Source organism: Zonotrichia leucophrys, unplaced genomic scaffold (assembly GCF_028769735.1).
Source record: "Zonotrichia leucophrys gambelii isolate GWCS_2022_RI unplaced genomic scaffold, RI_Zleu_2.0 Scaffold_89_184143, whole genome shotgun sequence".
NCBI lineage: Eukaryota > Metazoa > Chordata > Aves > Passeriformes > Passerellidae > Zonotrichia > Zonotrichia leucophrys.
Window position 1 is genome coordinate 64,746 of NW_026992294.1, and position 25,854 is coordinate 90,599.

General features: G+C 48.7%; 1 protein-coding gene across 2 annotated transcripts; it reads left to right on the forward strand.

The window, feature by feature from the left end:
• On the forward strand, positions 1 to 5,191 carry LOC135460700 (sushi, nidogen and EGF-like domain-containing protein 1). 2 transcript variants are annotated; one of them, XM_064737618.1, is made up of 6 exons: positions 1 to 105; positions 2,602 to 2,705; positions 3,098 to 3,228; positions 3,693 to 3,980; positions 4,127 to 4,264; positions 4,688 to 5,191. In XM_064737618.1, exons 2-6 carry the CDS (start codon positions 2,612 to 2,614, stop codon positions 4,967 to 4,969), a joined length of 933 nt encoding a protein of 310 aa, XP_064593688.1. In that variant the 5' UTR covers positions 1 to 105; positions 2,602 to 2,611; the 3' UTR covers positions 4,970 to 5,191. The 2 variants fall into 2 exon arrangements, 1 of the variants encoding a protein (XP_064593688.1); XR_010443286.1 differs by lacking the exons at positions 2,602 to 2,705; positions 3,098 to 3,228; positions 3,693 to 3,980; positions 4,127 to 4,264; positions 4,688 to 5,191 and adding an exon at positions 1,009 to 1,145 and having other exon boundaries at positions 2 to 105.
• Positions 5,192 to 25,854: the final 20,663 nt, after the last annotated feature.

Consider the following 25,854-nt stretch of genomic DNA (forward strand, 5'->3'; position numbering starts at 1 on the left):
GTTTGTCTCCAGCTCCCTACAGCTCCACAGACCAATTCTGGGAAAATTTATCTAGCTTTCTCTCCATCTGGATGCGACCAGGCTGTCACATCCACAATCACCCAGGTGGGTGACACCAGGGGGACACTGGGGGAGGGGGACTGGGGGGATTTGGGTGTCTTGGGGGTGGCACTAGGGGGAAGAGTGCCAAAATGGGGGACAAAATAGCCTAAAAAAGAGGGAAAGAATCCCCCCTAAAAAGGGGAAAGAAGGCTCAAACGATGGAAAAAGAGACCAAAAACGGGGAAAGGAATTCCCAAAAAGGGAGAAAAAAGCCCCAAAAAGATGGGAAAGGAGACCAAAATGAAGGGGAAGAGCCCAAACTGGTGAAATTTTGGGTTTACAAAGACCCCAAAATTAAGGAACAGAGACCAAAAAAAAAGGTGCAAGAGCACGGATGGGGTGGGGGGGGGGGGGGGGCACAAATAACCCCAAAAGATGGGAAAAGAGATCTGTAAATGAGGAAAGGAGCCAATAGAGGAAAAGAACTGACACAAGTGAAAAAGAGATCAAAAAAGGAGAAAAAGCGGGAGGAAAAAGGTGGGAAGAACCCCCCAAATTAGAATAAAAACTCAAAGGGATGGGAAAAGACACCAAAAATGGGTGAAGGACCCCAAAATGGGGAACGGAGTATTAAAAAGTGAGCAAGAGCACAAAAAACAGGTAAAAAGGCAGAGAAGAGAGATACCAGAAAGGGGGGAAAGAGCCCCCATAAAGGGGGGGAAGAGGACTGGCAGAGAAGCACAAGACAAGGGCGGGGGGGGGGGGGGGGGGGGGGGGGAAGAGTCCAAAACAGGGGAAAAATGAATAAAAAAGGGGGAAGAGCCTCTCAAACTGGGGAAAGTGACCAACAACTGGGGGGAAAGAGTTAAAAAATGGGCATAACAAGTCCAGAAAAGGGGGAAAATACCCTAAGTTGGGGGAAACTACCACAAAGTCCCCCTCGAGTTTGCCTTTCTTCCCATTCAGTGATGTGGAAAATCGACATTTCACCTGCGTAGCTGCGCCCTATCACTGACGTCAGCCACAAACAGCTTCAGATCCGGAAAACCCGGAATTTTATAAGTCCCAGATCTATGCTTTCGCCCCCCAAATTAAACCTGACAGAAAACGCCGTTTGCGGGTGATGCGGGATAAAATCTTGGGAATTCTGGGAAAACAGGAGTGTGGGAATATGCTGGGGGGCAGTGGGGGGCGCTGGTCGCACCCTGTCCTGCCGCGGGCAGTTCCGTGTCGCCCCTTCCCCCCCCCCCCGTCGGTCAATATTTCCCAACGCCGGAGTCCCACGGGGAGGGAAGGGCGGGGGGGCACCCGGATGTTTGGTGCCGCGGAGGGGGAGGGGAGGGGGTTCCCGGACATCCGAGTCCACAGGGGAGGTGTGTGCTGCGGCACACCCGGAGGTGACCCCTCACCAGTACCCCCCAGTAAATGCCAATGCCCACCCCGCAGTGCCCCCATGTGCCTCCCGGTATCCCCAGTCTCTCCCAGTATAACAGTCCCCTACTCCCCTGTCCTGGGTTCACTGTATAATGCTTTTCGCTCCCACACTGTATAAGGCTTTTCGCTCCCAAATTTGTCCTGAACCAGGACACCCCCCCCCCCCCCCACAATCTCTTCCAGCCCCCCTCAGCTGGCCCCAGTATACCCCCATTGTCCCCAGTCCCTCCCAGTGCATTCCAGTCCTCCCCCACTATTCCCCATGGTGTTCCAAAAACCCTCCCAGTTTGTCCCAGTCCCTCCCGGTCACTCCTCATGCACAATCCCAGTGTCACTCAGTGTCCCCCCAGTGCCCGTTTAAGGCTTGCAGTGCCCCCCCCAGTATGTCCCAGCATCTCCCAGTGCCTCCCAGTGCATCTCAGTCCCTCCCAGTTTCCTTCCCAGTGCCCCTCCAACATTCTCAGTGTCTTCCAGTACATTTCTGTAGCCCCCAGTGCCTCCCAATGAATCCTGGCCACTATCAATGCCCCCTGCCAGTGTCCCCTCCAGCCTTCCCAGTGTCCCCCAGCACATCCCAGCCCCCACCTCAGTGTCCTCCCCAGTCCATCCCAGTCCATTCCAGTCCCCCCCAGTTGCAGTCTGGGCAGAGACGGAACTGCCTGGGGCCCTGGGTGGTGCCAGCTGGGGGTGTCCCATGTCATCCCCCACCCCCCAGCCTGTTCCCTCCCTGGGCATAAAGTGGCTCCAGTGTCAGCACTGGGACAGACTGGGACCATGGGAGTGCAGTGAGTGGGGACACTGGTGGGCACGGGGTATATGGGGCCATATGGGACATGGGGGCACATGTGGGACATGGTGGACACAGGGGAACTCGGGAGACCAGTGAGGACACTGGGGCACATGGGGGGACATGGGGATATGGAGGGTGGACCTGGAGGGGGGACATGAGGGGCATAGGAAGGACAAAGGGACATGGTGGGGGGGAGTCATTGGGGACACTGAGGACATTGGGGGAGACATGGAGGGGCATGGGGGATATGGGGACACTGGGGACATGGGGAAGACGGAGAGGTCACAGGGGACCTGAGGACATGGTTGATAGGGGATCCCCTCACACTCCCCCAGGCCTGGACACATGAAGGTCTCCCCCGTCGTTGTCATCCTCCTCCTCAGCTACGCAGAGGACTGGGGACCCCTGAAGACATTGGGATCCCCTTTGGGACCCCTGGGTGAGTTTGGGGTCCCAGGCTTATACTGGGGAGGTGCCAGCCCCATACTGGTAGGTTCTGGAGGTCCCAGTCCCACATCAGGAGGTCTCAGCCCCATACTGGGATATCCCAGCTCCATACTGGGACATCCTAGTCTCCTACCAGCAGGCCCCATGCCCACACTGGGGGGTTCTGGGGTGACACTGGGAGTCCCTGACCTAAATGGGGAACCCCAGGCCCATACTGGAAGGTCCCATCTCCACCCTGGGAGGTCCGAGGTGCCGTTGGTGACTGGTCTCCCGAATTCCTGTGTCCACTGTGTCTACCATGTCCACCATTGGGTGTGTTCCCCAGGTGGCATCCTGTGTGCCACTGGGTGTGTGTCCCAGTGTGTGAGAGGTGTGTATCTCCAGGTACGGTCCTGTATCCTTTCGGGCCAGAGATGGGGGATGAGGCCACCCGCCATGAAGATGATGGGACAAGCCCTGAGATCTTCCTGCAGGAAAGCTTCTCCTTCTTTGGACGTGCCCACCGCTCACTCTATGTGGGTCATGTGACCAGGGGAACATGGGGGAGGTAGCATTTGGTGGGTAACACAGATGGAGGGTGACACCAAGGGGAAGGTGACAAGTTGGATGCAGCCACCAGAGTTGATGTCACCTCTTCTTCCTCCCCCTCCTTGACTATGTTGGTGAGTGGGGACCCCTGGGGACATCAGGGATACTCATGGGGGTTGATGAAGACATTGGGGACACCTATGGAACCCTCAGGTGGTTTTGGGGTTCTAGCCCTATAATGGTACATTCTGGGGTGACACTGGGGCTCCCAGGCTCATACTAGGAGCTTCTGCATTGACTGACTGGAGGTTGAAGGTCATCACAGTTGAGATCACCATGACAGGGACCACCATAGTTGAGATCCCCATGACTGGGGTGACCTGTACTACCATGCAGGGTCACTGTGGTTGGTGCCACACAGGTGTGTGCCATGGGTGACCTTTGCCTGCAGGTGAACAACAACGGTGTGCTGTCCTTTGGGACAATGGTCCCGGAGTTCACCCCCCAGCCCTTCCCACTGCCAGGCCACCGCCCCTTTGTGGCACCTTACTGGGCTGATGTGGACACCCGTCTGGGAGGAGATGTCTTCTACCGGCAGAGCCGGGACCCCCAGCTACTGGCACGCCTGGCCCAGGACCTGGCACCTGCTGTGCCACCTGGGGACCGGCCCCCACAGCCGACCTGGGCATTCGTGGCCACCTGGGACCGTGTGGCCTATTTTGGGGCTGCCTCAGACAAGGTGGGATATGGGGCAAGGTGGGGGGCTCAAATACCTTGACCTTCAACCATGATGTCCCTAACCATGGTGGCACCAATGGTTTGGGGACACAGGGATGGAGACATAGCTGGGGGTGATGGTAACATGGTGACAATGTCCCTCTGCAGGTGAACACCTTCCAGGCTGTGCTGGCCTCAGATGGTGTCACATGCTTTGTCCTGCTCAACTACGGAGACCTGCAGTGGACAACTGGCATTGCTAACCAGGGAGATCCCCACACTGGCCTGGGCGGCATCCCTGCACAGGTGGAGACAGAGAGAGGCACAGGAGACCCTGGGCATGGGGACATCCCTGTGCAGATGAGAACAGTCCAAGGGATGGGGGACACTCAGCTAGGAGGGATTCTGGGCCTGAGGGGGATAAAGAATTTTGGGGTGGAATGAAGGAGATTTGGGTGGAATTAAAAGGATTTGGGGTGAAATTAGGGGGGGTTTAAGTAGGATTTAAGGGAATTTGGAGTAGAATTAAGGAAATTTGTAGTGAAATCAGGGAGATTTGGTCTGAAATCAGAGGTATTTAGGTGGAATGAAGTGTATTTGGGGTGAAATGAATCTCATTTTTGGTAAAATTCAATGGGAATTTGGGCAAAATTTACCCCCCACCTTCTACCATCCCCCTGTTCCCCTCTCTTCATGTTCCCCCCTCTTCCCTCATCTTCCCTCCTGCAGGCTGGGTTCAACAGTGGAGATGATGTCCATTACTACAATGTGCCAGGGTCACGCACACCCGCAGTGCAGAGCCTTAGCCACCGCAGCAACCTGGGGGTCCCGGGGCGCTGGGCTTTCCGTGTTGACGACTTCAAGGCCACTGAGGGACCACCCGAGACTCCTGGCGCCCTGTCAAAGACCCCTGAGGCCCCCTGGAGTCCGTTGCCACCCCACAAGACCCTCTCAGTATCCCCCAACGCCCCCAGGACCACAGAGGAGCAGGTGTATATCTGCGGATCATGAGCAGGTGACACCTGGCACATTCAGGGTAGGGGGGTTGCCTAACTGCCCTCACCCCACCCCCCACTGAAGGATGTGCTCCCACAAGGGCTGCATTATGACGGAAACAGCAATAAATACCCACTGAGCAACACCTGTATCAGCTGTGTGTACACAGAAGCATGTAGGCAGCAAAACAGATGTCATGTCTGAAATGTGTATGCATCCCCATCTGTTCCCATGAAGGTGACAGAATTAGCTGAGGAGAGAAATTGTCAGTGAGAGGCAACAACATCTGGGTTGGACATGGATGTGACAGACACACACCTGAGTCACAAAGACGTGTGGCATAGATACATCTGGATAACATCTGATGCAAAATGCACTACACCTGGACAGCACCTAGGTCACACACTCCTACATGGTGTTACGCCTGGACAACACCTGAGTTCCACACAGGTGTGGATCCACCTGGATAACACCTGCTACAATACAGCACTCCACCTGGACAACACCTGGGTTACACAGAGGTGTAGCATGACCTGGACACCACCAGCCCAGCCAAGGGCCCCAACACTGAAACCAAGGACAGTAAAGGAGAGGATTTGTGTTACAATTAGGGCTAGAGGTTACAGTTAGGGTTAGTGGTTAGGGTTAGGGCTGTGGTTTGGTTAGGTGTAGGTCTAGGACTTACAGTTTGGGTAGGATAGAGTTAGATTAGGGGTTATTATTTGGGTCAGAGGTTCGGGATGCTTTTATTAAATCGCTGTAAGCTTTAATTTAATATTGGAGTCGCCTAACTTTTCATTATTAGTATCTGTAGTTATCCTTTTGGGGGCAGGATGTCACTGATACTAATGCAGTGCTAGATTTTTAGTGAGAAATATTTTTCAGTGCAGGGATGGTGCAGGGGAACTTCTAAAGTGATTCAATATTAAGCCCTATTTTGCTTTACACCAGCCCCGTCCTTTTTTACAGATGTTTGGTGAAGACAAAGGGATCAGGTTTACTTTCTAAATTAGTTACACTTTCAAAGATCTGTTTATTAACTGACACCAAGATCACATAGGAGCAGCTTATTATTGGTATGAGGAGGAGTCCAGAAGAGAGGGGGATGATGGAGATGTCTCAAACATGGAAAGCCATCCAAGGACTGTTGGTGAAGAAGCAAGAACATGATGTGACCGTGGAAGGGGCCATGTGAGGCTAGGGCACCACTTTTCTGGCAAACATCCTTTTTCTAGTCCCTGGAGACAAAACAAACTAAAGACAGCATCAGCACAGGAAAGGGCAGGATCTGTCCACCAAAGATTGATCTAGTGGGGAGGAGAAGTGACCACTCAAGATCCCCAAAGCCTCCAACCCGCTTCAAGAAAGATCTGAAAGAATAGACTGAGCACGAGAATTAATGTCCAGAGACAATCACAGCTATCTGTCTGTAAAATAGTATCAACACTGAAATAAACAGGGCAGGAGGCTTTTTCTCCTTTTAATGCCTTTACTAAAAGTGATCAGCTCAGGGCTGGGCAGCTCAGCGGGGCTGCAGTCTCCCGTTGCCTCTCCCAGGACGATGAGGAGGAGCAGGATATGCGCAGCTTTGTCCACTAGGGGCAGAGCTGGGGGTCCGGTCCTCGTGGGAGTCTTTAGGGCTAGGTGACCCCTTGCTTCACCTCCACAGCCTCGCCGCCCTTCCCGGTCCCAACGTCTCCGGTGCTCAGGGTAAGAGGGACTACGAAGGTGTTCAGCATCTCTGCAGGCTCAGCACTCCGTTCCTCACATCCAGACATCAATCTCTCAGCTCTTAGTTGGCTCGTTGTTTGGGGGTCTTTTTTAGCAAGCTAGAAGCAGTAGCTTCTCATGGCATGCTGGTCTTGAGGTTATTTTGCATGTCTCCCCCGCTCCTAAGTCTCTTCTCCTCACTGTTCGGGGAGGTCCCCACCCTTCACTGTCCCAGAGAAGAGCCATTAACTCGGCCCCAGCAAGGGCTTTTACTGATACAAAAACAACTATTGTTATGAATAAGAAGCTTGACTAGGCCAATAGTCAAGCAGCAATCAATTTATTAATTAATATGGTAAAGTATGAGCAATACAGCGCTGGGTACAGTGGGGGAAGTTTTCCCTCCAACTGCACACCGATAATTGATGGTTACAGGTATTTATAGGGGTACTCATCAGTTTTTTTCAGCGGTTTCTATCTCCAATCTTTTACTCATCAGCAATTCTTATTCCAAATTATTACATCACAATTCTATACACTATTGTGATTTTAATTTCTCAGGATGTATCTCAAAGGAGTATCCCCAGATGGTGACGGTCCAGTTTCCGAAAGAAGAAAGTCAAATCCCATCTGGTGGGGTCCAGCTCCCCAGATGTGTGTCCACCTTTTAGTTGCAGAGACTATAAATCTCATAAAAGTGATGTCCAGCTTCCCTTTGGTTGAAACCATAAACCCTTGAGGTGATGTTCATCTTCCTTTCTCAAGCTGTTTTTCTCTACTTCAATAGGGCGTGAGATAAGCATATTTCCTTTATATATATTCTAAAACTATAGTTTCAAGGATACAAGTAATATTCTAAAATTATACTTCAAAAGGTTATTATTGCAGAGCTTTTTATGGATTAAATGCAAGCAAAAAGCAACATCTTTAACACCTTAATTCCAATGCTCCTAAATCAACTAAGGTTAATTGCAAACAAAAGATAGGTTCAAAGGCCTTTTTCCATGCTTTATTCTCCTCAGTTATTATTAGAATTCACAGCTCTCCCATTGTCTGGGTCCACACATTTCGCATTCACAACTACACACGTCACCTGTTTGTACCTGACATGAAACACAGCTTTGCACCACACACTATTAACGACAACGACCCATACTTACCATAACACACAAGCAGCACCCCAGCAGCAACAGTGGTAACCTTTTTCTCACAAAAAAATTGGCAGATTTTTGTTTATAAAAAACACCAAGTCCAGGCACTGCCTTCAGGACTGTGATTATCTAATGGCTTCCCTCCCTCCCTCCTCTGGCAGCTCTGGACAGAGTTCTGTATCTGAAACTTGTCTGTGGCCTTATGGCTCAGGAGGTGGCCAGGGTGACCTTCACTGAGATGTCTGCAGAGGAATCCTCATGAACCGGTCTCTTTTCCATCCCTGTCGGAGGCACCCGGGCCTCATAGCCGAACCCCCGGTGCCTGCCTCGGGGCAGCTGTGGTGGGAGCTGCAGGTTGTGCTGGGGTGGGAAATGGCCAGACTCTCCGGCAAGGGGTTGGGAATGGATACTGATCCTTTTCTAACCATGGGCTCGGGGCCCTGCGGCGCCGGGCGGGGGCAACCCGGTCACCCGGGGCTGCGTGGGAGTCGGGAACATCTAGAGACTCTGGGCTAAACATTAGCATCGGGGCCCGAGGGAGCCTCGCTGTCCCAAACTCCCATCTGTGGCGCTGGGGCAGCTCCCTGGATCCTTAGGGCAGGGAGCAGCTGGAGGTGGGAGTTCAAAGTCCCTCCCCTGGGGCAGCATTTTGTCCTGATCCGAAGGAATGCCTCAGGGTTGGAGTCCCTCCGGGGCCCATAAGGAGGCCTGGAAGGGTCTCTTGAGGTTTTGCAACGTAAGCAAGGCGGTTTCAAGCCCCTCTCGGTGCTTGGAGCGCTGGCAGAGCTCTGGCATGGGAAGGGCAGCCGTAGGCGAGCTGTGGGAGCCGGAAGCGTTTGCCCGAGGCCGCAGTGGTGCCGCAGAAGCCGCAGGGACGCTGTGCAGGAGGAGCGGCCGTGCTGCCCTGGAGCAGAGCTGCACACTGAAATAAACAGGGCCAGGAGACTTCTTCTCCTTTTTTAATGCCTTTATTAAAAGTGATCAGCTCAGGATTGGGCGGCTCAGCAGGGCTGCAGTCCCCGTCGTGTCTCCCAGGGCGACTCAGAGGAGGAGAATATGCGCAGCTCTGTCCACTAGGAGCAAAGCTCGAGGATCCGGCCCTCGTGGGAGCCTTTAGGGCGTGGTGTCCCCGTCAGATGTTGATTTCGTCTCAGTCTCACTTCCTCCCAGACCTGGCCAGGGGCTCTTGAACACAAGGTGAGGATCAACGAAGGTTTCCAGCGTCTCTGTAGGCTCAGCACTCGGCTCCTCACATCCGGACATCACTCCAGTCTCTCAACTCTTATTTGGCTCGTTGTTTTTGGGGTTTTCTCTGTGCGTTTGGAGTCGGGGTCCCAAAAAGCATGCTGGTCTTGGAGTCACTTTGCATAACCCCCCCCACCCTCTCAAGTGTCTTCACTGTGCTGGGAAAAGAACACCTTAGCCTCGGGGAAGGGCCATTACCTTGCCCTAGCCAGGGCTTTTACTAATACAAAAGCAACCATTAACTACAATAACCCGTGATTACAATAACAAAACACTCAGAACTTTGGCTGGGACACTGATCTGGCTGCCTTTTTGTAACTTTTTCTCACAAAAAAATATTACCCGAATTTTTGTTCATAACAGTCCCCCCTCTTTTTCTTTGATCGAACTTAAAGTTTAAGCTCGCATCAACTCACAATTTTTTGTTTTGAATCTACTCTAAAATTCTTGTGCACTTTCATAAGCATGGTTACTTAAACTTGTTACTTTCCTTGGTTACTTCAGGTTGGTCTGCACAGCAAATACTATTTTACTAAAACAGATAAATAAGCATAGTAAAAAGAGCAATCCTCCAAGTACACACACAGCGAGAAAAATTACCCTTTCCCATACATCTTTTCTGAAAGTCTCCAAGTTCTCCCACCCACTGGGATCAAGTGTAGGAGTTTGATCTTGATTATTTACACATGCTAATCTTTTTATTTCGTTTGAAATGTTCCTAATAATTGAATTCTTTATTTTTAATACCGCCTGGAGCCGGATGACTTTGTTCAATACAGATATTGGGATCCGAACTTGGCTTTTACAATTTTGGATTTTCTCAATTTCTATTTCACTTTCCTGGTTTTCTTTAATTTCTCCCAAATCATTATATATAGGAACTCCCAAACTTGATCCAGTTTCTTTGTGTTATGAACAAAAATTCGGGTAATATTTTTTTGTGAGAAAAAGTTACAAAAAGGCAGCCAGATCACTGTCCCTGCCAAGGTTCTGCGTGTTTTGTCATGTTAATCATGGGTCGTTGTAGCTGATCGCTCCCTATGTATTAGCAGAGCCTTGCCCGAGGCTAAGGTGTACTTTTCCCAGAAAAGTGAAAACACCTGAGAGGGTGGGGGGGTTATGCAAAGTGACTCCAGGACCAGCATGCTTTTTGGGACCCCGACTCCAAACGCACAGAGAAAACCCAAAAAACAACGAGCCAAAGAAGAGTGAGAGACTGGAGTGATGTCCGGATGTGAGGAGCCGAGTGCTGAGCCTGCAGAGACGCTGGAAACCTTCGTTGATCCTCACCTTGTGTTCGAGAGCCCCCGAGCCAGGCCTGGCAGGAAGCAAGACTCAGACCAAAACAACATCTGACGGGGGACACCACGCCCTAAAGGCTCCCATGAGGACCGGATCCCCAAGCACTGCCCCTAGTGGATAGAGCTGCGCATATCCTCCTCCTCTGAGTCACCCTGGGAGACATGACGGGGACTGCAGCCCTGCCGAGCTGCCCAATCCTGAGCTGATCACTTTTAATAAAGGCATTAAAAAGGAGAAGAAGTCTCCTGGCCCTGTTTATATCAGCTGGAGGTGCTCGTCCGAAATAGCCACACCGCAAGAAGACTCAAGACTGGCCATCTTGGAACTTCAGGACAGCTGGCTATCAGGACCAGAGGGATCGGCTCAGGACCAGCGACGCAGAGGAGCACCAGAGCACCGGAGTGGTGAGAAACCCGCTGGCGGGAGCGGGAGACGTGTGCATGTGTGTGTGAATGAGACGAAGGCCGGCAGCCGGACCCTCGACCTGAGAGTGGACCCCTTTGTACCGCGTTTCTGGACTCCTGCGAAGGGGCCGGCCAGAAACAGGGGGAAGCACGTGGAACTACGTCTCCCAAAGGGGAATAAAGGGCGCCCCCCCTCCAGGCGTGCGGAGGGAATATTTGTATGAGTGGCACGCACCCAAAGTAAGTCCTGACAGAGGGAAGTCAGGCAGATTTGTAAGTCCTGAGAAGGATTCGGGTAGCATTTGTAAGTCTCGAGAAGGATTCGCGTAAGATTTGTCAGTCCCGAGAAGGATTCGAGTAGCTCACAAGCCCTGCAGGCAAAAGTAAGTCCTGGCACAGGAGTCAGGCACAAACCCCAGCGAAGGAGGCTGTGATTTGCTTTTAAGTCCTGATACGGTGAAGCCTAAAAATTGGCGGGTTAGGCAAACTAAAAATCAGGCAGTTGTTTTTCCTGACTGAGGGAGTCAGGCACGACCAGGATTCTTAAGGCCGAGGCTTCGTGTGTTCAAGTCCCGATAGATGTAAGACCTGACGTTGGGAAAGTTGGGCAATCAAGAGATTGGGCAGTTGTTTCAGTATAAAGTCCTGAGCATCAGGCAGAAATTTGAAGTTCAGTGGAGGAGGCTGAAGCTCCTCAAAGAAGGTTCTTTTTGAAATTACCGGTCAGTAAAGGCACCTTTGGGACTTTTTACTGTTGAGACCTGTAAAATGGGAGGGTGTAATAGTAAAAAGACCGGCAAGAGACTGAGGGACATACCTCCCAATAGTCCCTTAGGAGAACTGTTAGTAAAATGGGATTCTATAGAGGCCACGGAGGGATTAGATAAAGTGAAAATTATCCATTATTGTATGGAAGTGTGGCCAGAATTAGAGTTGCAAGGAGGATGGCCTTGGTGTGGGACAAAGGATAAGTGGATGTGCCAACAACTAAATAATTATCTGACAGCTCGAGGGGATACTGATCCTGAGCAATTATTGTATGTAGCTTGCTGGTTAAAGAGCGCTGTTGGGGATGAAGGGGTGCGAATTTGTAAGGTACAGAGGAAGAAAGAGGGGAATGAAGGAGGGGATGATGGAACTGGTAAAAGATGGGACCCACTGGATTATCTGCCTCCTTCTGCCCCTCCACCTTATAATCCTCTTCTTCAAGCACCTCAAATGGCAGGTCCGGTTCTTCCCCCAGCTGCCATCTCATTACCACCTGCTCAAACTCCTCCTTCTACCTCTTCAGCTTCCACCATGATAAACCCAGTATCTCCTCCAGTAACCACTCCCTCACAACCTCCTTCAGCCCCTCCAGTTCCTTCTGCACCACCACAAGTGCCTACTCCACCTGCTGCATTCTCCACCCCTCCTCCAGCTCCACTTAATATCCACTCAGGCTCTTCTCCCCCTCCTATTGCTGTCCCTTTACCTCCTACTAGTTGGGACACAAATGCCTCCTCGCCCAGTAAACAGCTATCAGCAAATACACCTGCTGATGGGCAGAATGTTCAGGGTAACCCAGATATCCCTCAAAGTAGTTTGGCATCTGAAGATGGGCCATACTGTAGCACCAGATCCAAGACCTCCAAGACAGAGAGACTCTTTCCCGTCAGAGAGTTTCCTATGGGAGGAGTAGCGGGAGGTGTTGGCTTTGTGAATGTTCCCCTAACTGCTTCTGAGGTGAGAGGATTCAAGAAAGAGTTGCGGCATTTAGTTGAGGACCCAGTGGGCATAGCCAACCAAGTGGATCAATTTCTAGGTCCAAATATCTACACTTGGGGGGAGATGAATTCCATCCTGAGTATCTTATTTTCCCCAGAAGAGGTCCAGATGATTAGGGTGGCTGGCATAAGAATTTGGGAGAAAGATAACCATCCAGGACCCCAGGTGCCATCAGGTGAACAGAAATTGCCACTAACGGATCCCAACTGGAGCCCTAACCAGGAGGAGGGGAGGAAGGCCATGATGGAATATAGGTCTTTGATAATACGGGGGATCAAAGAGTCAATTCCCAAAGGAACTAACACCCAATTGGCATTTGAGGGCACACAGGAGAAAGATGAAGCTCCTGCTGCCTGGCTTAATCGCCTAAGGCGGAACTTTCAGTTGTACTCTAGAATAGACCCAGACACCCTAGAAGGTCAAATGCTACTAAAAGTCCAATTTGTTACTGTCGTGGGGTGACAGCCTTTATCCCAATATCGTGTGTTGTGTCTGGCAGCTGTGCCTTCCCCCCCCCCCCCCCCGGCCATCTAGCTGCGGCGGGATGGGGAAGGGGAGGGGGGGGTGTGCCCAGGCGCTTTTGGCTTTTGCTGCTTGGCTTGGCTAGCTGCTTGCTTGCTTGCTTGCTTGCTTGCTTTCTGCTTTTGCGCTGTTTTTTTTCCCTTTTCTTTTGTTCTCTCTTTCTTACCCTCCCCTGAAGATACTGGACTGGCTCCGGATCTGACCTGAGAGCTCCAGGACACCCGAAGCCTGTTAGAGAAGCTCGGCGCCCTTCACAACACAGTCTGGTCCCTTTTCTTTTCTTTTGTTGGGGAGTGTTCTTTTGTTACTTGTAAATAAATAGGTTTTGTTTTCCACTTTGCTCCTCCGAGAAATTCCTTCCCGAACCCGGTGTTGGGGGAGGGGTGGTTGGAGGTTTGTTTTGTTTTGGGGGGCTCCCTCTTGGAGATTTCCCCTAATTTGTCCTAAACCAGGACAGTTACCAAATCTTGGCCTGATATAAAGAGGAAACTGGAAAAGATGGAAGATTGGCAAGAGAAGGACATTAATGAGTTATTAAGAGAGGCATTGAAGGTGTATTTAAGGAGGGAGGAAGATAAAGCAAAGGCCAAGGCTAAGATCATGGTTGCTGTAGCTAGAGAAAGTGCAGGGGAGGCGGGTCCACCCCCAGGAGGAGGCAAGGATAGGCCTCTTGTACTGTCAGGTGCAAGAGGGATGGAGACACCTCAAGTCCCTTTGAGAGAACGACATTGCTATTACTGTGGAGAGCCAAGACACGTTAGGAGGTTTTGTAGAAAGCTCAGTCTCGATGCAGCAATAGCCAGGGAACAAGATAATTTAGAAAAGATCCTTAGAAGTGACAATTAGAGCGTCAGGGGCTTTACACTTTAGGGGACCTGATGCAATGTCTAGAAGAGCCCTTGGTAAACTTTGAGGGGGGACCCCTAAATGAAGAATCAGAATTTTTGGTTGATACAGGAGTAGATAAGTCCTGTCTCAACAAAGTAACATCTGAAGTTAGACAAAAAACCAGCCAGGTACAAAGGATATCCAATAGCACCAAAACTGGCCAGTAAGACTAAACTTGTAATTAGTGATGTGAAGGTAAAAGGTACCTTATTGTTGTCTTGTTGTGTGTGTGAGAGTGAGTCACAAGCAAATTCAGCCTCAACTTCCCAGGCAGGTGGGAAGGGGGCAGTGGAAGTGTGTGTGTGACCTGCAAACCAGGCTTGTGTCCCCCGGGCGGGTGGGGGCTGTGACCAAAGTGTGTGACCTGAAAACCAGACTAGTGCTCCCCAGATGTGTGAGGGAGCCGTAGCTGTAAGAATGTGAGTGACACACAGACAGCCTCACAGGTGAATGTGCACCAGAGGCAACCAGAGTCTGGGCCCTTCCAAGAGGCCCAGAGATAATGAGACCTGTGGGCCACCCCAAGGTGAGGGAGGGTCTATAGGGACCTGTGATTTTCTAGCAATAAGTTTGAGTCTTGAAGGTGTGGAGGAATGTGTGAAAGTGAATGAGAAATGAGAGAGTGAATATAAACGAATTAGAATAAAGGTAATGTAGATTGTGCATTACAAGTTTTACCACATCTCCTTAGAGGGAAGTATATTGTGTAGAAGAGTGGTGTAAGGAAAAAAAAAATTTAAGCGTCAGGGGTTGAAAGAAGCATTTAAGCTGTAAGTGAAAGTAAGAAACAGAAGCAAGATATAAATAAATAAGATCTTGAAAAACAGAACAGAAAACCAGTGAATTAAATACACAGAAAAATAGGAGAATAAAAGTACTTTGGGAGTTAAGTTAGCTGAGAAATACAACTCCTTGCAAAATACAGAGTATGTAGAAGTTGATGAGAGAAACATACAAGCTATGGAAAAAGAGAAATTACTGATAACATTAAACAGAGAAACTGAGTTTTGATAAAATCATTAAATAGCAGACCATTAATGCCTGTGTTTGAAAGCCTATTTCAGGTACTCTTCATTACTAATTCAAGTGTGAAGACCAAAAGAAAACGGTTGGACTCACATCACTCTCACCCCCTGGCACTGGACCAGGATTCAACATCAGTTTTTTTTCCCTTTGGCATTCTGGCATTGGACCAGACTCCACCCCATTCTCCTTCTGGCATTGGGCCAGAGTCCACACCACTCATCTCCGGGCACTGGATAAGGATTCATCCACATCACAAGTTAATTCACCTGAATATGCTGTGATTTAAAGTTGACTCTCAGGAAAAAGAGTCAAAAACACTGAACTGTGTGGGAAAAAATTGGCATCAAGAGTTCTAATAGTGCTTAAAATGTTTCAAAACTGTTATGTGTAAACTATGTGGGAAAAAAGGTTTAAAACTGTAAATAAGTAATTCTGGTTTAAGTTCCCCAATTTATTTCTAAAGATTCCAGGTTAATCCTCTACAGAACACTCCCCTGGGGGGGGAAACCAAAATTGGTAGGGAACAGACCAAGAGAGGTTTAACCAGAGAAGGGGGTAGAAGGGACTCTAAAGAGCTTGGAAGCTTCTTCTCAGTAAAATTCCCCAAGAGGCAAGGCCGGGTGGGCAGGCTGTGCAAGATGACCCATACCGGACTCTTGGGAAGGGTAGTAATGATGGTTCTGATTGCTGGTGTTGCTCTGGGGAGCCCAGGAGAGCCGTGCAGTGAATGCTACCAACCCCTCTATGAGAAGGAAGTGAGCTCCTTGTCGAGAGTCCACATCAGTTTTAACCCTGATTTTGTTAACCCCTCTCAACTGGTCCTTTATCAGAAAAATAGGAGATTGTACTGGATAGCCCAGAATACTGCCACTTCTTGGCAGCCACTCCTAGGACAGTGCCCTGTAGGGGAAGCCTGGTTGTGCTTTGAATGTGATGCTGCTGAAACAAGCTCAGCAGATCTAGTAAAAAGCAAAGAAATGGTGAAAATGGTAAGAAAAATTGTTTGTTACAAGTATTTATATGAGTGTACTGGAAAAGAGATAAACTGTTATGAACAAAAATTGTTAATATTTTTTTTGTGAGAAAAAGTTACAAAAAGGTAGCCAGGTCACTGTCCCTGCCAAGGTTCTGCATGTTTTGTCGTGGTAATCACGGGTCGTTGTAGTAAATAGTTGTTTTTGTATTAGTAAAAGCCCTGGCTAGGGCGAGGTAAGGGCCCTTCCCTGAGGCTCAGGTGTATTTTCCCAGCATAGTGAAGACACCTGAGAGGGTGGGGGGGTTACGCACAGTGACTCCAAGACCAGCATGCTTTTTGGGACCCCGACTCCAAACGCACAGAGAAAACCCCAAAAACAATGAGCCAAATTAGAGCTGAGAGACTAAAGTGATGTCTGGACATGAGGAGCCGAGTGCTGAGCCTGCAGAGATGCGGAGTCCCTCTCACCCTGACCACGGGAGTCGTCCCTGGTGGTGAGACTGAGCCGACTGGGCCAGGAGGAACAACATCTGACGGGGACACCACGCCCTAAAGGCTCCCACGAGGACCGGATCCCCCAGCTCTGCCCCTAGTGGACGGAGCTCCGCATATCCTCCTCCTTTGAGTTGCCCTGGGAGACACGACGGGGACTGCAGCCCTGCCGAGCCGCCCAATCCTGAGCTGATCACTTTTAATAAAGGCATTAAAAAGGAGAAGAAGTCTCCTGGCCCTGTTTACTTCACTTTGGGTAATAAAAAAATTGGTTTTATCACTCTAGCAATGCAGTTGCCAGATGAGATCAAACCTAGGGGTTTAGAGCTCCCCTGAAATGTGTTCCAAACAGGGTTTATCTCTTTTCCAGTACACTCATATAAATACTTGTAACAAACAATTTTTCTTACCATTTTCACCATTTCTTTGCTTTTTACTAGATCTGCTGAGCTTGTTTCAGCAGCATCACATTCAAAGCACAACCAGGCTTCCCCTATAGGGCACTGTCCTAGGAGTGGCTGCCAAGAAGTGGCAGTATTCTGGGCTATCCAGTACACTCTCTTATTTTTCTGATAAAGGACCAATTGAGAGTGGTTAACACAATCAGGGTTAGAACTGATGTGGACTCTTGATAAGGAGCTCACTTCCTCCTCATAGAGGGGTTGGTAGCATTCACTGCACGGCTCTCCTGGGCTCCCCAGAGCAACACCAGCAATCAGAGCCATCATTACTACCCTTCCCAAGAGTCTGGTATGGGTCATCTTGCACAGCCTGCCCACCCGGCCTTGCCTCTTGGGGAATTTTTTTTTACTGAGAAGAAGCTTCCAAGCTCTTTAGAGTCCCTTCTACCCCCTTCTCTGGTTAAACCCCTCTTGGTCTATTCCGTACCAATTTTGGTTTCCTCCCCCAGGGGAGTATTCTGTAGAGGATTAACCTGGAGTCTTTAGAAATAAATTGGGGAACTTAAACCAGAATTACTTATTTACAGCTTTAAACTTTTTACCAACATAGTTTATACATAACAGTTTTGAAACATTTTAAGCACTATTAGAACTCTTGATACCAATTTTTTTCCCCCACACAATTCAGTCTTTTTGACTCTTCCTTTTAAGGGTTAACTTTAAATCCTTTGGTCCTTTTATCACAGTATACTCAGGTGATTTAGCTTGTGAAGCAGATGAATCTTGTCCAGCGCCGGGGGGGTGAGAGTGGTGTGGACTCTGGTCCAATGCCAGAGGGAGAAGCTGATGTTTTTTCTGGTCCTGTACCTGGGGGTGAGACTGGCCCTTTTATGCTTGTAATATGAGTCCAACATTTTTCTTTGGTCTGCACAGCTGAATTAGTGATCAGGAGCACCTGGAAGGGGCCTTCAAATTTAGGCATTAATGTTCCCGTATTCCATGATTTTATCAAAACCCAATCTCCTGGGCTAATGTTGTGAAATTTTGTGTCGAGAGGGGAAGTTTGAGGAAGGTATCCTTTCTTTCTAAATCCTTCCAGAGTTCTTCCAATTATTTCTAAATACTTTCTGGTAGCTTCTTCCCCTTCCAGATGGTCTCCTGTGCTATAAGGTGTTAACAAGATTGGCAGCCCAACCATCATTTCATAAGGTGAAATTCTTATGTCAGACCGAGGTCTTGTTCTGATGTGCAATAGTGCTAGGGGCAAACATTTCAGCCAATTCATTTTTGTTTCTTCAATCAATTTAGTTAACACATTTTTGAGTTTTGTTCATTCGCTCCACCCTCCCAGAACTCTGGGGGTGCCACAGAGTATGCAACCTCCATTTCATTCCTAAAGCCCCAACTATATTTTGTAATGTTTGGGACACAAAATGTGGACCTTGGTCTGAGTCTATGGTGTTCACCTTTCCATATCTGGGGATAATGTTCTCTAGGATTGCTTTTGCTACAACTTGAGCTGTTTCCCTTCTGGTCGGGAAGGCTTCTACCCAGTGTGTGAGATGATCAACTATAACCAGTAAATATCTGTACCCTTGCACTGGGGGCATCTCAGTGAAATCTATCTGTATGCTTTGGAAGGGTCTCAAGGCTAATTCCCTTCCTCCAGGTGCTACTTTTCTCATAACTTTCTGGTTCAGTTTTTGACAAATGACACACCCTCTTGTAACAGCTTTAGCCAGGCTATATACACCAATGCATAGGTTATTCCTTAAGAAATGATCACATAGTCCTTGGACTCCCCAGTGAGTTAATTTGTATAGTTCTTTTAGCACTGTCCAAGCCAGTGCTTTATTCAAAAACATCCGTCAGTCTGAGGTTAACCACTGCTGAGCCCTCTGTTTCAGTACTGCCTTAAGATCATGAGGAGTATGCACTTTAATTTTTCCTTGTAAGGTCAATTTTTGAGTCTCCTCTATCAGGATTGCGGTTGCTGCTACTGCTTGTATACAAACTGGCCAGCCTCTAGACACTGGATCTAACAATTTGGATATGTACGCCACAGGTTTCCTGCACCCTCCCCACTCTTGAGTTAATACTCCATAGGCTATACCTTCTTCGACACTCACAAACAGGTCAAAGCTCTTCCTGAGGTCTGGTAAGCTTAGGACCGGGGCAGAAGACAGTTTAAGTTTTCCAATTGTTGATCATCTTCAGCTGTCCAAATTAGGGGTTCTGGATCCACTAGTTTATTGTACAGAAATTTCACACTCTGTGTGTATTGATCTAACCATAACTTACAATACCCAAACAAGCCCAGGAGTTTTCTCACATCTCTTTTCGTTTTCGTGGCCGGGAGAGCTAAAATACCTGAAATTCTGTAAGAGCTTAATTTCTTATACCCTCCCCCTATTATGTGCCCCAAGTATGTTACTTCTGATTGCACAAATTGTAGTTTCCCTTGGGAAACTTTTAGTCCTTTCTCCCCCAGAAAATTCAAAAGCTTAATACTAGTTTGTCTGACCTGATCTTTTTCCTTTCCTGATACCATCAGGTCATCAACATACTGCAGGATCTGCACTTCTTTTTCAGGGACAAATTGTTCCAACAAACTCTCTAAAGCTTGTCCAAAGAGATTGGGGGATTCGGTGAACCCCTGTGGTAATCGGGTCCACCTTAGCTGTTGTCTCCTCTTTGTACTTGAGTCCTCCCATTCAAAGGCAAACCAATCCCTACATTCTGTTGCCAGAGGACACGCCCAGAAAGCATCCTTCAAATCTATAACAGTGAACCAAGCATGTTCTCTTGGAATTCTGCTTAGGAGACTATACGGGTTGGGCACAACTGGATGTCTGGCAATGGTTCTTTTGTTGACTTCCCTCAAATCTTGTTCCAGCCTATATTTCCCTTCAGCTTTTTTAACTGCCAGTATAGGGGTATTATGTGGTGACATGCAGGGTTCTAAAATTCCCTCTTGCAACAGTTGTTCAATGACTATAGCAAGCCCCTTCTTTCCTTCTAGGGAAATCAGATACTGTTTAACCCATATGGGTGAGGTATCATCCTGCATTTTTATTGTTATCGGTGGAATGTCTAAGAAGCCTCTCTCTACCCCCTCAGCCCATACCTCAGGATTTATCTCTGCAACGTCTCCTTGAGATAGCTTCATCACTTGTACTACCATCCTCCCTTCCCTTGGGACAATCCCAACCCCCAAATGAACTTGCAAATCCTGTCCTAACAAACTTTTTTCTAAATTAGGCAGATAAAGAAAATTAGCTTTACATTGCCTTGAGTTTCCAATTATTTTCACTTCTTCAATCACTGATGCTCTAAATGGTCTCCCCTCCGCACCCAATACTTCACAAAATTTTCTCCCAGTTTCCATACCTTTTGGTATTTTGTTGAGACAGGACTTATCTGCCCCTGTATCAACCAAAAATTCAAATTCCTCATTTAGGGGTCCCACTTCAAAGTTTATGAAGGGCTCTTCTAGATGTTGCATCGGGTCCCCTATAGAAAAAAGCCCCTGGCACCCCTAGTCATCCCCCTTAAGAATCCTTCCTAAATTATCCTGTTCCTTGGCTATTGCCTCATCGAGACTGAGCTTTCTTCAAAACCTCCTGATGTGTCCTGCCTCCCCACAGTAATAACACTGTTGTCCTCTCAAAGGGACTTGAGGTCTCTCAATCCTTCGTGCACCTGTCAGTACTGGCCTGTCTCTGCCTCCTCCTGGTGGTGGACCCACCTCCCCTGCACTTTCTCTAGCTACAGCAACCATGATCTTAGCCTTGGCCTTTGCTTTTTCTTCCTCCCTCCTTAAATACACCTTCAATGCCTCTCTTAATAACACATTAATGTCCTTCTCTTGCCAATCTTCCATCTTTTCCAGTTTTCTCCTTATATCAGGCCAAGATTTGGTAACAAATTGGACTTTTAGTAGCATTTGAACTTCTGGGGTGTCTGGGTCTATTCTAAAGTACAACTGGAAGTTCCGCCTTAGGCGATTAAGCCAGGCAGCAGGAGCTTCATCTTTCTCCTGTGTACCCTCAAATGCCAATTGGGTATTAGTTCCTTTGGGAACTGACTCTTTGATCCCCCATCCTATCAAAGACCTATATTCCATCATGGCCTTCCTCCCCTCCTCCTGGTTAAGGTTCCAGCTGGGATCCGTTAGTGGCAATTTCTGCTCGCCTGATGGCACCTGGGGTCCTGGATGGTTATCTTTCTCCCAAATTCTTATGCCAGTCACCCTAATCATCTGGACCTCTTCTGGGGAAAATAAGATACTCAGGATGGAATTCATCTCCCCCAAGTGTAGATATTTGGACCTAGAAATTGATCCACTTGGTTGGCTATGCCCACTGGGTCCTCAACTAAATGCCGCAACTCTTTCTTGAATCCTCTCACCTCAGAAGCAGTTAGGGGAGCATTCACAAAGCCAACACCTCCTGCTACTCCTCCCATAGGAAACTCTCTGACGGGAGTCTCTCTGTCTTGGAGGTCTTGGATCTGGTGCTACAGTATGGCCCATCTTCAGATGCCAAACTACTTTGAGGGATATCTGGGTTACCCTGAACATTCTGCCCATCAGCAAGTGTATTTGCTGATAGCTGTTTACTGGGCGAGGAGGCATTTGTGTCCCAACTAGTAGGAGGTAAAGGGACAGCAATAGGAGGGGGAGAAGAGCCTGAGTGGATATTAAGTGGAGCTGGAGGAGGGGTGGAGAATGCAGCAGGTGGAGTAGGCACTTGTGGTGGTGCAGAAGGAACTGGAGGGGCTGAAGGAGGTTGTGAGGGAGTGGTTACTGGAGGAGATACTGGGTTTATCATGGTGGAAGCTGAAGAGGTAGAAGGAGGAGTTTGAGCAGGTGGTAATGAGATGGCAGCCGGGGGAAGAACCGGACCTGCCATTTGAGGTGCTTGAAGAAGAGGATTATAAGGTGGAGGAGCAGAAGGAGGCAACAATCCAGGGGATCCCATCTTTCTACTAGTCCTATCATCCCCTCCTTCATTCCCCTCTTTCTTCCTCTGTACCTTACAAATTCGCACCCCTTCATCCCCAACAGCGCTCTTTAACCAGCAAGCTACATACAATAATTGCTCAGGATCAGTATCCCCTCGAGCTGTCAGATAATTATTTAGTTGTTGGCACATCCACTTATCCTTTGTCCCACACCAAGGCCATCCTCCTTGCAACTCTAATTCTGGCCACACTTCCATACAATAATGGATAATTTTCACTTTATCTAATCCCTCCGTGGCCTCTATAGAATCCCATTTTACTAACAGTTCTCCTAAGGGACTATTGGGAGGTATGTCCCTCAGTCTCTTGCCGGTCTTTTTACTATTACACCCTCCCATTTTACAGGTCTCAACAGTAAAAAGTCCCAAAGGTGCCTTTACTGACCGGTAATTTCAAAAAGAACCTTCTTTGAGGAGCTTCAGCCTCCTCCACTGAACTTCAAATTTCTGCCTGATGCTCAGGACTTTATACTGAAACAACTGCCCAATCTCTTGATTGCCCAACTTTCCCAACGTCAGGTCTTACATCTATCGGGACTTGAACACACGAAGCCTCGGCCTTAAGAATCCTGGTCGTGCCTGACTCCCTCAGTCAGGAAAAACAACTGCCTGATTTTTAGTTTGCCTAACCCGCCAATTTTTAGGCTTCACCGTATCAGGACTTAAAAGCAAATCACAGCCTCCTTTGCTGGGGTTTGTGCCTGACTCCTGTGCCAGGACTTACTTTTGCCTGCAGGGCTTGTGAGCTACCCGAATCCTTCTCGGGACTGACAAAATCTTACGCGAATCCTTCTCGAGACTTACAAATGCTACCCGAATCCTTCTCGGGACTTACAAATCTGCCTGACTTCCCTCTGTCAGGACTTACTTTGGGTGCGTGCCACTCATACAAATATTCCCTCCGCACGCCTGGAGGGGGGGCGCCCTTTATTCCCCTTTGGGAAACGTAGTTCCATGTGCTTCCCCCTGTTTCTGGCCGGCCCCTTCACAGGAGTCTGGAAACGCGGTACAAAGGGGTCCACTCTCAGGTCGAGGGTCTGGCTGCCGGCCTCGTCTCATTCACACACATGTGCACGTCTCCTGCTCCCGCCACCGGGTTTCTCACCAGGCCTTTGGGACTCTAAGGATTGGCAATCTCCTAGTTGCTGGCAGCTTTAGTTGTGTAGGAATCCAGCAAAGTTTAAAAATTTCTCACTGGGCACTGCCCTGTTGGCCAGGGCAAATGCCTGCAAAGAGAGGCCATTTTCCATGGGAAAAAGAAGTCCTTTCCCTAGGGTCTGGGTATCAGATGAAAGGTGGCCTTTGGGGCTCTTAGGACTTGAAGGGTACTAGTTACTGGCAGATTTAGATTTGGAGAAATCCAGCAAAGATTGCAAATTTCTTGCTGGGCACCACCCTATTGGTCAAGGCAAGAGGCCACAAATGGAGACCATTTTCCATGGGGAAAATGAAGTCATTTGCCCACGGTCTGGGTATCAGATGAAAAGTGGCCTTTTGGGCTCTAAGGACTTGGAGTGTCCTAGCTGCTGGCAGCTTTAGTTCTGGAGTAAACCAGCAGAGTTTGCCCACTTCTCACTTGGCACTTCCCTGTCGGCTTGGGTGAGTGGCCAAAATGTTTACCATTTCCAATTGGAAAAAGAAGTCATTTCCCAAGGGCTTGTGTATCAGATTGAAGGTGGTGTTTGGGGCTCTAAGGACTTGCAGGGTCCTAGTTGTTGGCAGCTTTAGTTTTGGAGAAATCCAGCAAAGTTTGGAAATTTTTCGCTTGGCACCATAGTGTCTGCCACAGCAAGTGGCCACAAATGGAGGCCCTTTTCCATGGGAAAAAGAAGTCAGGGTATCAGCTCAGTGGTAGCTTTTGGGGCTCTAAGGACTTGCAGGGTACTAGTTGCTGGTAGATTTACTTTAGGAGAAATCCAGCAAAGTTTGCAAACTTCTAGTTTGGCACCACCCTCCCAACCCAGGTGAGTGGCCGCAAACAGCGTCCATTTTCCATGGGACAAAGAAGTCATTTTTCCAGGGTCTGGGTATCAGATGAAAGGTGGCCTTTGAGGTTCAAAGGACCTGCAGGGTCCTAATTGCTTGCAGTTTTACTTTTGGAGAAATCCAGCAAAGTTTGCAAATGTCATGCAGGAAATGATGCCTGGCAGCTTTAGGAAATTTCCTGGATGCCTGGCAGCATGCAGGAAATGATGCCAGCTGCCCTGGCAGCTTTAGTTTTGCAGAAATCCCACATAGTGTGAAAATTTCTTGCTAAGCATCACCCAGTGACTCAGGGCAAGTGGCTGCAACCAGACGGTATTTTCCATGGGAAAAAGAAGTCATTTCCCCAGGGCCTGGGGATCAGTTGAAAGGGGAGTTTTGTGACTCTAAAGCCTTGCAGAGTCCTTGTTTCTGGCAGCTTTAGTTTTGGAGAAATCCAGCAGCGTTTCCCAATTTCGAGCTTGACAGCGCCTTGTCAGCCAGGCTGAGTGGCCGCAAACATAAGCCATTTTCCATGAGAAAAAGCAGTCCTTTCCTCAGGGTCTGGGGATCAGTGTAAAGGTTGCATTTGGGCCTCTAAGGACTTGCATATGTGGTCGTAGCTGCTGGCAGCTTTAGTTTTGGAGAAATCCAGCAATGTTTGCAGATTTCTAACCTGGCGCCATGCTGTCGACCAGAGCGAGTGGCCTGAAACGGAGGCCATTTTCCGTGTGGAAAAGAAGTCCTTTCCTCAGGGTCTTGGTATCAGTTGAAACGTGCCTTTTAGGGCTCTAAGGATTTGCAAGGTCCTTGTTGCTGGCAGCTTTAGTTGTGGAGGAATCCACAAAATTTGTAAATTTCTCACATGACACCACACTGTCAGCCCAGGCGAGTGGCTGTCAATGGAGGCAATTTTCCATGAGAAAAATAAGTCCTTTTCACAGGGTCTTGGTATCCAATGTAAGATGGCATTTGGGACTCTAAGGACTTGCAAGGTCCTAGTTGCTGACAGCCTAAACCTTGAAGAAGTCCAGGAAAGTTTCCAAATTTCCAGCTTGGAACTGCCCAGTCGGCCAGGGCGAGCAGGGCAAACAGAGGCCATTTCCCATGGGAAAAAGAAATCATGTCCCCAGGGTCCGGGGATCAGTGTAAAGGTCGCATTAGGGGCTCTAAGGACTTGCATGCAGGGTTGTAGTTTCTGGCAGCTTTAGTTTCAGAGAAATCCAGCAAAGTCTGCCAATTTCTAGGTTGGAACTGCACTTTCAGCTATGGTAAGTGACCGCAAGCAGAGGTCATTTTCCATGGGAAAAAGAAGTCCTATCCCCAGTCACTTGGGACTCTAAGGACTTGCAGGGTCCTAGTTGCTGGCAGGGGTATTTTGGAAAAATACAGCAAAGTCTGCCAATTCCTAGCTTGAAACCGTCCAGTCAGCCAGAGCAAGAAGCAGCAAATGAAGGCCATTTTCCCTGGGAAAAAGAAGTCATTTCCTCAGGGTCTGGGTATCCAATGTAAGATGGCATTTGGAACTCTAAGGACTTGCAAGGTCCTAGTTGCTGACAGTCTAAACATTGAAGAAATCCAGCAAAGTTTCCAAATTTCCAGCATGGAACCGCCCTTTTGGCCAGGGTGAGTGGTGGCAAACAGAGGACATTTTCCATGGGAGAAAGAAGTCATGTCCCCAGGGGCAGAGGATCAGTGTAGAGGTTGCATTTGGGGCTCTAAGGACTTGCATGCAGGGTCCTAGTTGCTGTAAGCATTAGTTTTAGAGAAATCCAGCAAAATTTGCCAATTTTGAGCTTGGCACCGCCCTGTCGGCCAGGGCGAGTGGCCACAAATTGATGCTATTTCCCATGGGAAAAAGAAGTCCTTTCCCCAGGATCTGCTGATCAGAATGAAGGTGTCACTTGGGACACTAAAAACATGCATGGTATGAATTGCTGGCAGCTTTAGTTTTGGAGAAATACAGCAAAGTTTTCCAATTTTGAGCTTTGCACCGCCCTGTGGTCCTGTTTGAGAGGCCGCAAAGAGAG

Coding starts and splice junctions, on each gene's coding strand:
- LOC135460700 (XM_064737618.1), top strand. CDS start 2,612: ATGAAGGTCTCCCCCGTCGTTGTCATCCTCCTCCTCAGCTACGCAGAG. Junction 2,706..3,097: donor ATCCCCTTTGGGACCCCTGG/GTGAGTTTGGGG, acceptor GTGTATCTCCAG/GTACGGTCCTGTATCCTTTC. Junction 3,229..3,692: donor GTGCCCACCGCTCACTCTAT/GTGGGTCATGTG, acceptor CTTTGCCTGCAG/GTGAACAACAACGGTGTGCT.